The sequence below is a fragment of the Seriola lalandi genome, unplaced genomic scaffold (genome assembly GCF_002814215.2).
Source record: "Seriola lalandi dorsalis isolate HSWRI2012SDOR001 ecotype SW California unplaced genomic scaffold, Sedor1 jcf7180002054469, whole genome shotgun sequence".
Lineage (NCBI taxonomy): Eukaryota > Metazoa > Chordata > Actinopteri > Carangiformes > Carangidae > Seriola > Seriola lalandi.
Window position 1 is genome coordinate 1,063,254 of NW_019525022.1, and position 11,399 is coordinate 1,074,652.

Consider the following 11,399-nt stretch of genomic DNA (forward strand, 5'->3'; position numbering starts at 1 on the left):
TACAACATGTCTTATAAGTTGGCAAGAAAACTTAAAACAACACATGAAAGTGTGCAGTTGCTGCAGGGTTGTGAACCAGGTGTAATGGTGACGCACAAATATTATTATTTTCCAGACTGATAAAAATCTCTACTCTTGGAGTCTTTGGAGTTAAAGAACAATAGACTTATGTTGTTTGTCCAAGTTGAACTTATCATGAAAGATGACATAATTTCATAGTTAAGACAAGAGATGAGGCAGCATAAAAAGAATCAGACCGACAGAGTGTTTAGACACATTAGAGAGGTGCCATGATTTAAGTCCACAAAGAGGGCAGGCCAGTCCACTCAATAATATATGATCCAGTCACGAGCAACAGGTTTACAGTCACTAAATATTATGTTCAGTGATTCACAGTCAAACTGAGGCAGAAACACTGGAAGGAGGAATAAGAATATAAACATAGTTGAGCTTCAAGGATCTCCAATAAAGTTATTTTACTACTTTAACTTACATCATTGCATTTTTGTCATGGTTTGGAGCAAGGTTCTGTTGTCATTCAAGATGGTTGGTTGGTCCTCTCTATCAGGCCGACCTATTCTTTTTTTTACAAAGCCCTTATTGGGAAATCACCATCTTACCTTACATCTCTCTTGATCAGATCAGTTTATTCACACCAAACTGGGTCACATGACTAATTAAAGTCTAATTAGATAAAGATTAAATGTCTAATGTGGATTTAGTGTCTAATTAGACATTTGGATCTAAAGCTCCAGACACAATGAATCTTCTTGCATATTTTAGAAACACTATCTTAAACCTTCCCAAAACAGAATGCAATGGTTACGTTTTAATCTTGGCATTTTATATGTTTTAAATTTTCCTTGTGTGTTATTTTTATTACAGTTTTGTAATGTTTATTGTTGTTTATTTGTTTAAATTGAAATGAAAATTTTTTTGGACCATCTGTTAATTAATTGTTTTTATAATGTTTTTATGTACATTCAGGTCTCTCTTGAAAATGAGATTTCTACTTCAATGAGATTCACCTGAATAAATAAGAGTGAATATAAATATATTGGCTGTGCCTCAATCACAACAAAAAAGTTTCATTTCATCTACTCAAGAGAAAATTTGCATACATAACTCATACTAAAGTAAAGAATCAAAGATAGTGGGTTACAGAGCAGAAAGGCACATTAACACATATGAGTATGGGAAACAGTTAGATATGAGATGTCAATCAACTTGTTGATGCTACTACAACCATATATCTTATGAGGTAGTAAAATATAAATGAAGTAAAATATTCACTACAAATATTACATTTTCTTATCAGGGTGGGGAAGCCTTCAAAACTTAACACAATTCAGCCATTTATTTTTATTTTCATTAATTATATTATACCTAGGTGGGTTTGACATTGCTCAGGTACACAGGAGTGACTGACCTAGCTTAAACCCAGGTACCTTGCTGAAAAGTCAAGCAGACGAGGCAACACATTGACCTGTAACATCACCACATAGCTGAAGTCTCAAAACCACAGGTGTTTTCCCCGTATCATCGTTACCTGCCAGCTGACTGGTGTCTACTTATTCCCTCCGGACAGCTACTTACCCACAGTAGTGTGCTTTAATTTTCACCAACTCCGTGTCCAGGTCCATTATGGATCCGTTTGACGCTAGCATATGCATTGTGCAGTTTGGTTTACCTCCCAACGAGCCAAACGTTAACGGGACAGGCCTGAACTCGCCGTATCACCCGGTCAAGTCGAAAAAATAAAAGTTTACATAACACGAGCAGGAGTAACTTTTCATCCGACACTGTCGAAAGAAAACTTGTCGAGCTGTTTTAAAGTTTCTTTCGTAAAGACACCATAGAGGCTTTGCTGGCGGAGGAGTTGTCAAAGTGGTTCGTGTAACGTCACAATTTCCGGTTGTACGTTTCAAAATAAAAAACACTAACAAATGTAATGAGAGTAGTACTTTTATTTTGAAATTAAAATCTCTTCAGCCCTGATCGCGTGAAGGCAAACTCACTGGCTAACTTGACACAGTTTCTTGTAGCTCACTATGGTTACCGTAATCCAAATTCACCTGTTTTATGGGGCTTCTCGACTGCCCCAGTAAAAGAAGTCCAGTATGCATGTACGGATGTATAGACAGTGTATGGTAGTGAATTATTAACGTATTGAAAGTTGAATAATGGTATTTTTCCTCTGTAGTTTCCCTTCTGCCACAGTTGGTCTGCCTAAGGTATGAATACTTAATTAAACCTTCGTGGTATGTCCTTGTCATAGTCCAGCATTAGAGGTAGTCTCCTTCATTCCCTGAAATAATTTACTGTTAATGTCCACAAGATTTCGTATTAATGTATTTTTAAATTGTTTTTATTTTTTATTTTTTGTGATTTAAGATAATTTTTAGTGAGTAAAGTTTTCACGTGTGATGCAAGAGTTTTTATCAGAGGAAAGGCCCATGAAGAACAACTCAACCGAAGCTAACAGAATAAACATATTTCATTGATACAAGGTGGCTATGGCCTCAACCATAATGCAGTTGTTGAGCGCCACCTGCTGGTTAATTAGTAAACGACTTCAAGAAGACATTAGGGGGATGAAGTGTGGAAAATTAGGTTGGACTTTAAACAAATCACAAAAAATAATTATAATTCATCTTTACAGTAAAAAAAAAGGCAATAAAAACCAACTATTATTGCACTACATACAGAGGTGGACAAAGCACAACTCCATTACTTAAGTTAATGTAGATACTTTTGGTCAAATATTACTCCAATACAAGTGAATTTTTCAGTCACATGTTTACATGAGTTAAAGTAACTTGCTGCTGTTAATTTGCTTAAAAAAAAAAAGTACACTTTCTTATGTCTTATGTTTCTTATGCATTTACAGAACCTAATGACTCAGATACAACCTACTGAATGACTGACTTACTGAACCTGTAGAATAAAACGCTTGTAGATTATGCTACAAAGCCTGTAGAAATGGAGATAAAAACACAACTTAATCAACAGCCAACTACCGCAAGCTGTCTGTTTAAAAGTCTGGAATTAAACAAACGTTGCATATCTCGACATGCTTTCTCAAGTTGCACTGCAAATTTTTGGGGGCAGCGTTGAAGGTTGGCCGTGGTATTTTCAGCATTTAACAACATTAAAAACAAAATGAATCTTTCTGTTTTTCTAAAACAGCAGACATGGACTTAAGATAAGGCCGTGGTGCTCTAGTGAACAATCCTCAGCCTCATCTTTATCTAATGTAGAGCCATCATAAGGACACTGCCAGGTTCAAACTGAACTGTTCAAAAAAGCAGCAGCACAACATGACTAACAGTGTAGGAGTTGGCTGGGATTGTTTTGTCTCCTGTGATGAACACAGTGTATGGAGGCTCATCAGCCTCCTGTGCTCAGAAATATGGAGAAATAAAAAGATGTCTCGTGGACTTCAGGTTTGTATGACGACAGAAATGAAGACATGGATAGGCCGACCCATGCAGGGTCATTAAAACATTCCCTTGACAATAAAGCCATAAAAGAATCTCAACATTTACTCTATGTCCATAATGGGATAATACCTGGAGCTGAGGTGTTCCAGGTCTGTTTGCCATTCCGCAGATAAGATAAAGGAAATGTTAGCATGGCTGCATTAACCCACAGCAGCCACTGGGGGGGGGGGGCTCAAAAATAAGTATTTAGTTAACCTTAACTCTAAAGTGACCACAGTCACAGTCTATCTAGCTAGACCTCACACCATTTGAACACTGACCTCGAGCCCATACACAGTCTATCAAACCCTTTGACCCAGTAGGTGTTAGCTAAAGCTACATTAAGCTTGCATGGTCAGCTACCAGGCGAATTTATCTGGCATACTCTTTTACTTTAAACTAGCTCATTAAGCAGGAGACATACAGTAGGTCCGGTGCCTTTTCAGTTTGCTAAGTAGGTTAACCAGTTTATTCAATGTTCAGTCAAATATAGCTGTGTTGAATTCAGCAGATTCTCATCCTAAACTGTAATGTTCATGCTTACAGATGAGTGATGTGCCTCATCACCTCCATGACCACAACTACTGGAGGAGAGAGCCCAGCAGGAGCCAGAGCAGCACCAACACCAACAGGGTAAAACACCCAACTTTCCCACCTGGGATAAAATGTTCATTAGGGCTGAACAATTAATCAAAATATTATCGAAATCGAAATATGGGCAAGTGCAAAATACAAATCGCAGGAACTGCAATTTTTTTGATAAAGGTAAAATGTGTCACAACAGACCATAAATGAAGCACTGTGGTGTTACAGAGATGGCCCGGCCTACAAATCAAATTCGAGAGGGAACATGCTTGGTTGGTATAAGCCCCAACAGTAACACATCATCATTATTTAACAATTTGACAATGAAATGCACAAATGACCTGAAATCAGATGAAATCGTGACTCATGATTTTTCGGTATATCATTCAGCCCTAATGGTCTTTTAGGGTTGAAGGAAAATCATCACTGTGGTGTTATGTTTGTGATTCTGGGACAAAGATGACATGACAAGTAACAGGTTACAACAGCCTTTTTTGGGTTTGGTTTGTAATAGTTGGGCGGCCCTGTAGGCACCTCAGCTTTTCTACAGGTGGGTGTGTATAGGATCTCAAGAAAAGACAAAGACAATATATGGTCAATGAATTTGTTTTACCTGTGTACAATACATTCCCATGTTGCATCAGTGACCTTTTGACCCTTTTGTTTCACATTTGAATTTGATTATGGACAAATTACAACTACATAGGTTGAACTGTTCAAGATTAAAGGGAAAAATGCCTGTAATTCATCAGTTGTTATTTGTCCGTCTGAAATTCAAATCTAGTTATGTAGAGGCAGACATTACAAATCGATTTGCATAGCACTATTCATACATACAATGTAACACAAAGTGCTTTACAGAATAGCAAAGCTAAGATGAACATAGAACAATAAAGACAAAATAATAAAATATTACATATTAAAGCACTGGACATATATTCAGGTGAATCAAACCATAAATGAAAAGTAAGATATTAAAAATCACATAAAAAAGACAAAGTAGTAAAGATAAAATTATAAAATGCAAAAAGTGAGAAGATGTTTGGAAGAGAATAAAACCAAAAATAAAAGTAGAAATGAAATAAATGAAAGTAAAGTATTAAAAGGAAACAGTCCAGAAAATAATCAGAGAAATATTATGTAGGGTGGCAAAGAAAATACCAATCTCTGGTCACAAGCCGAACAAGTGTTTCTGACAAACACAATAAAAGAGGTGTAAACAAAAAGGAATGATTTCTTGATGCAGCGCCGCAGACAACATTGTTACTCGAGCCTCCTTCTTTGACCTTCACCCAGGTTTCTGAGCAACTGTTGGACAAGAGAAGTGAAAGACTGCTTTAGTTCTTTGTTATGGAATCCCAGTGGAAACTCATTTCAATGATCTAAGTGACTAAAAACATACAAAGCACTGATGTAAAAATAAATCTATGTAAATGAATCAATAAAAGAATTTACAATGGAGGAAGAAATGTAGGAAAGAAAGCTTGAGAAGATTTCACAAACTAAAGTGATTATTTTATTAAAATAAAGCTGTAATCACTGCAAGAATAAATTTGTAATATTTTGAGGAAAAATTTGTTGTACTGTCTTTTGAGATAAAGTTGTCATTTTATAAGTCACTCTTTTACAAAGATGCGTCAGGTGGACGATCTATTAACTTGTAGCATTTGAACATTAATTTCGTGGCAACAAAACAAGCTGCAAGTTTTCATTCTATCTAACATTTACAAATTATGGTGTCTTCATTTTTTATTTATTCTTCTTTAGGATATTCTTCCTTGTGAACAACTCGACTCTCACTTTCTTATGACTGGTATAAAGGTCCGTCAATGAAAAGTACTGTTTATATTATTAAACACATTCTGGCTGCCTTTCATATTGTTACCAGAGTCCACTGACGTTCAAAATATGTCCCATTATAGACTCATACATCATGTAGCTGATTTCATTTCAATATCCTAAAATCTACGATGACAAGATGCTGATTATTGAGAGTCATCAGCTGTTATTTGACACGTAAACATCGCTACAACACTAATCATAATCATAATCCGGTCACACTATCGGAGCGTGATATACTTTATGCTTTTAGAGTCATTCTTTAACAAGCAGTGACCTACATTGTCCACGCTGTGCAGTTCACACCATCCTGTGAAAAATAGCCCGGCTGACAGTCTTCACACACTGTATCAGTTCTGCTGGTTCCTTTGAGAAAGATGCAAAACTCAGGTTCATTACACAACAACCCAACATCCAGTGAAAATCCATCATTTATCAGACTGGGAAAATCAGAGGCTTCACTGTCAGACTAGTCACACTTTCATTTTTCTTACCAGGTTCTTTTATCCTCTGACCAGGTGCACAGTGTGTGTGTTTCTCTGCCAAACTACATCCTGTATCGTTGGCCAGACTCGTGCAGAAATACCCACTTAAAACATCACAAACTGTGTCGGTTGTTACCGTACACTTCTGCTGGGCAAAGAGACCTTGAGCTAAAAAAAAAAAAATAATAAACATCATTATTGTTGTTATTTTATGTTTAAACTTAGATCAGTGTTTCTTAAACTTTTTAAGACCAAGTATCAAAGTGCTCAGTCTACAGAGAAATGCACACAGCCTGTATTCACACACTGAGCCGTCAAACGACGATGATGGTATTTTAAGAAATTTACTCTCTAACCACAAGGGGTCACTTGTGGACCACTGGTGGCCTGCGGATCACTCTTTGTGAAAGAATGATTTAGATAATTATCATTATTAAAACATACAGCAATTGATTTGCCTTCTAATTAAAGAACATACTTTTAATTAGTTAAATATCTTAATTTTACTAAACACTTTTCATCTGACGGTACCTGGGACACAGGAGGTGCAGGGGAAACACTTATTCAGGCCATTGGGTTGATTCATAAAAGTCCCATTGTTACAGAGGCTGCAACGTGTGCCTGACTGTAGTGTACAGTCTCTTTGAACAACTGCACCTGTCAAAGACAACATAACATTCATGTCAATAATATGTCAATATCACCTCAAGATCACAGGCCTGTACCATGACGTGAGTTAAGTGGGTTATCCAGCTAACTTTGGGCTGATCACTAGTTTTCCTATATCAGGAAGCTTTTGTCTTCTTGTTTGTTTGTCTTGAGTCTGATGGAGATGATGAGCGCCTGATACGGCTCAATATCGCTCAGCATTGATGGGAGTAAGTGTTATTTTTTATTTTTTTAATAAATGAAAAGACTGTGTCCATTTTCAAATCTAAAAACCTTACCTAAAAACCTACAAAGTAAGGAGTGCATGTAGGGTGCAATGTAGAGTGGTGGGCAGTACTATGACATTTTGCAAAAGAGTGAAGCTAAAACTGTTAAACTTTGTTTCACCTATATAGTAAAAATCTACATAAAAAGTAACTGTGATCCCTGTTATGCTGTGTATTTGGTGGAGCTGTAAATATCTGAACTGTGACCCCAACTACACAGGGATTTTTGTAAGACATCAGAAGCCAAAAAGATTGTAAACCACTGGTTTCCACTTCAATGTGCTGTATTTTAAAAGCTTGTTATATTATGAACTGTGAGAAATCTTCATCTTAAAAGCAACTACAAACTAAAACTGCTTAAGTACAGTACTTGAGTAAATGTATTTAGTTACTTTCCCCACTGGTCTTTACAGACCACTGTGTATGCTGTCTAGTAGTGGCTACAAAAACATTTTTGTGTAACATTGTAAAAACCCAAGTTCAGAATTGACCAAGGAAAGCAGAAAGAAAATGGGCAAAAGACTGTTTAGTTTACAAAATTGGACAGCTTCTATTAAAGGAATGAGTAATAAGCAAAGCCGGGGTGGCTGGCAGGGTGTGATCAACTTAACAAGGTACAATGCTGTACATTCAATGTGCCATTTTGTACCATGTCTGCATCCTCGCCTGAAATTACTTATGCGATCACTTTCACACTCATTTACCAACATGTGCAGAATGGAGCATTACGGTACACCCACATATGAACGTGTGATGAGAAGATGGAAGATGTGCAACTCAAAGCAGATGCAGTTTGCAGAAAAGGAACCCATAGGTAAGATACTGAAACTAAAATGTGTTATTTTTCTGAGCGTTGTGGTTGTGCAGTCTGCACTTGCAATCACAGGTTCATATTTCATCGTTTCTTGTTAATGTGCTTTCAATTTTAGCTGTTACTGGCCTGTGAACTGCTTCAGTGGGTTATAGGAAATATAGCTTTAGGTCCCTCTTGTTCTATTGATGAGTGTTAGTTGATTGTTAAATGAAAAGAAAGTCCTGACAGAGACAGGCTTGTTGTCGTCTGTGCTACAATTACTGCATCATGACCAGGCTGAACTATAATGATTTCCATACAGCCCCTACATCACACATGCACGTGTGTTGAATTAATGAATAACGACAGCAAAACTCGAGTCCCATAATTCCCGACGGCACCTGAAGCAGCCTACAACTTATAAACCAGTTTGCAGAAGTTTAATTTATTTTCCCATCAGCTGTGACAGGAAACAACAAATGTTTATAACAAACAGGAAACAGACAACAGGCTACAATAACTTAGTCTGCAATCATGTCTCAGACATTTAAGTTTTATCTTTCACGAAGCATTTAATGACGTTACAGTCATCTTAATAAAGAACAAGATGGAAACATAAGATGTTATTGGGAACATGGTTGTTTTCAGTCGCTCATGTTTTACTGCCTCATAACGTCTTTCCTCCAGAGGTTTGAGGGGGATTGTTGTTGAGATGATAAAACGTAGATGAGATGACATTAGTCAACATTAGTGTGGGTCGGACATTTCCCCTAGAACTGGGCCGTGACTTCAGGCTCGCAGTCAAAATGGAGACTTTAGTTTCGTTTTGACTTGTTTACAGTTTCCTACCTTGGTGACACATCGGACAGCACTGTCCGTCTCGTGTCGTGTACTCCTCTGCTCGGCAGCATAATCCTGGTACCGTGAAGACAGCCACATAACCTGCTGGAAACACAGTGTTTGAGTCTGCTCAACACTTCATATAGCACAAACAGCTAAGCTAACGTTAGCTTCATCTTATGACGTAATAAAGAATGAGCCTCTCCGTGACATTTACCAAAGACGAGCAACGTCGACAACTTAATGCCACGACAACACATTGCTTCATACAGTCTGGAGACTAGTTCACAGATCTTTACACAAACTGCTCAGAACAGGATTCACTAATGTTTCTACAGGAAAAGAAAAATGCCTGTTTTTCTTTTTTTTTTTTTTTTTTAAACTTTATTCCATTCATTTCTTTTTAAGGAACAAACACCTGTAAGTACGTAACTTGTTCAAGGTGCAAATGATAAACATTTATATACAGGGGATACACATAATAAAAACACAGCTCAAAATAAAGGCCATAAGGATTTAAAATATTTTAAAATAGCAGAAACCAATAGTTAAATTTACATTAATGCATATGGAATTTGACCATTATAATAAGATTTATCATGTACATGTTTGTCAGTGTCTTATTTTCCAGGAAACAAAACAATACATTTTTCTACAGTAAAATAAAACTTTCATCAATATTTTCATTGAAACCTTTTATGGTCTTGCTGTCAGCACATTCCTGGACACAAGATTTAAAAACCTCGGGTTCCGTGACATGGAAAATGTTGAAGCTGTGAAAAAACGACTGATCACTGAAATGCAGTCAGTGAACCAGACCTCAGTGTCAGCTCCTGAACCAAGCACAAGCTCTGCCACCAGCTCTGTCTCAGTAGCTGCCCTGCGATATGGGCAGAATTTGACTCCCAAGTCCTTGCATCCCAGGAACATCGCACACCTGGAACTGATGCCTTTATTGAAATGCGCCGGTACTCAGAAGAGAAGCCAATACCACGGGATGGAGACCCACTTCTTTGGTGGAAAACAAATGAGCCAATATTTATAATAAGATTCATCATGTACACGTGTTTGTCAGTGTATTATTTTCCAGGAAACAAAACAATACATTTTTCTACAGTAAAATAAAACTTTCATCAATATTTTCATTCATGAAAGTTCAGAGGTTTTGCCCGAAATTCTCTATAATTGGGCAATAAAACAAATTAAATGCACAACAATTTCTGGATGTCCATAACAGAAGCTAGAATTCACATCAGGGTCACGATCAGGCTTTCTTCCACACCATATCATTTAAAATGAATTGATCCCAATATGAAATCACATATGGTAATGTGGTAATTTATATGTAGTAATGATTTAAAGTCAGACTAAACCATATCGCAACAAACCTCCGTCCCATCACACCTGCTGACGACATCACACACGCACGCACGCACACACACAGGTGGTGTGAAGATTCTTACTTTAATTTGAGACGGTATCTAAACTATTATCTGGAGATTTGCTCTCAAAGTGTCTGTCAGCAGCATCAACCAGCAGCTCTTTGACCCACGGCATATGTGGGCTTTTATTAGCCTGCAAACTCCTTCTGTGGTTTCTTTAAAGACAGCTGTGACTGTATAAATATTTACCGTATATATATTATATACAGTCACTGAAAATAGAAAATAACTGAGCACATTTATTCACAGTTCAGCTTTTTAATTCTGGAATTTGAAATATTTTAAATCAAAGAGACTTTACTTTTGCTGGTTGCATGTATTTACAGGCAACTGACAGACTTTACTGTCTTATTAAGAGACTGTATTATTCATTACTGTCTTAGTAAAAATAGGAATGCAAAAGTAGGCCACGTTTATTCAGATAAACCTGTACAGAGTTAAAAAAAATATAGATACAAGAAGATACAAACTGAAAATAACAACAAAAATAAGCACATACAAACCAAGTGTCTGTGGTAGAAACCGCAACGAGCCGCTCAGCCGTTGAAAAGCAGATGATCAACTATCTCTTTTAAGAGCACTGAGAAGAGCAATGTGTTCTGCGTGGTACTTAAGCCTGTGATGTGCCATCATCAACACAAACATCAGTGACTACATTGGACATATCCACCTGCTTCGTATCCATGTTCATGAGACATTTGAATTTGGTCCCCAGTCCATTATTACACAAGACCCTCTTCATAAGGATCCATAAGGATGTGTCCTGAGTCAAAAGGCCGCTCTCCTCCACGCAGTTGATCTCTTTTGAGCTCCAGTGTAAGTAAATAAACTGTTTATTCATCATCATTCCCAAATGAAAACTTCTACTGTGAAGAAAATGTATATTCAGGCTGAAAAAAATATTCCCAACTGGTTCGCCGACAGCAGCCATTTGTCCCATGATGCTGCAGTAAAGGACACACTGTCCTCTGTTCCAGCTGTTTGTCCTTATTGATGAC

At 37.2% G+C, this 11,399-nt stretch overlaps 3 protein-coding genes across 5 annotated transcripts in view; all 3 read right to left on the reverse strand.

The window, feature by feature from the left end:
- The window catches only part of prkcz (protein kinase C, zeta), a 105,462-nt gene extending 103,599 nt beyond the window's left edge, over positions 1 to 1,863 (reverse strand). The window contains exon 1 of the mRNA XM_023411509.2: positions 1,597 to 1,863. Coding sequence (XP_023267277.1) covers positions 1,597 to 1,673 — 77 coding nt within the window. The 5' untranslated portion in view covers positions 1,674 to 1,863. The remainder of the gene's footprint in view (positions 1 to 1,596) is intronic.
- LOC111658865 (tumor necrosis factor receptor superfamily member 14-like) overlaps positions 1 to 11,399 on the reverse strand; it is a 54,508-nt gene that overhangs the window by 10,821 nt on the left and 32,288 nt on the right. The window lies entirely within an intron of this gene.
- Positions 4,658 to 9,330, reverse strand: LOC111658864 (tumor necrosis factor receptor superfamily member 14-like). Of its 2 annotated transcripts, none has more exons than XM_023411540.2 (6): positions 9,177 to 9,330; positions 8,969 to 9,064; positions 6,923 to 7,048; positions 6,401 to 6,559; positions 6,188 to 6,272; positions 4,658 to 5,375 (listed from the first exon to the last, which is right to left on the reverse strand). In XM_023411540.2, the coding sequence occupies exons 1-6, from the start codon at positions 9,217 to 9,219 to the stop codon at positions 5,204 to 5,206; spliced, it is 681 nt and encodes a 226-aa protein (XP_023267308.1). In that variant the 5' UTR covers positions 9,220 to 9,330; the 3' UTR covers positions 4,658 to 5,203. The 2 variants fall into 2 exon arrangements, with proteins under 2 accessions (XP_023267308.1, XP_023267310.1); XM_023411542.2 differs by having other exon boundaries at positions 8,969 to 9,061; positions 9,177 to 9,326.

Coding starts and splice junctions, on each gene's coding strand:
- LOC111658864 (XM_023411540.2), bottom strand. CDS start 9,219: ATGTGTTGTCGTGGCATTAAGTTGTCGACGTTGCTCGTCTTTG. Junction 7,049..8,968: donor CTGTCCGATGTGTCACCAAG/GTAGGAAACTGT, acceptor TGTCTTTGACAG/GTGCAGTTGTTCAAAGAGAC. Junction 6,273..6,400: donor TCAGAGGATAAAAGAACCTG/GTAAGAAAAATG, acceptor TCTTTCTCAAAG/GAACCAGCAGAACTGATACA.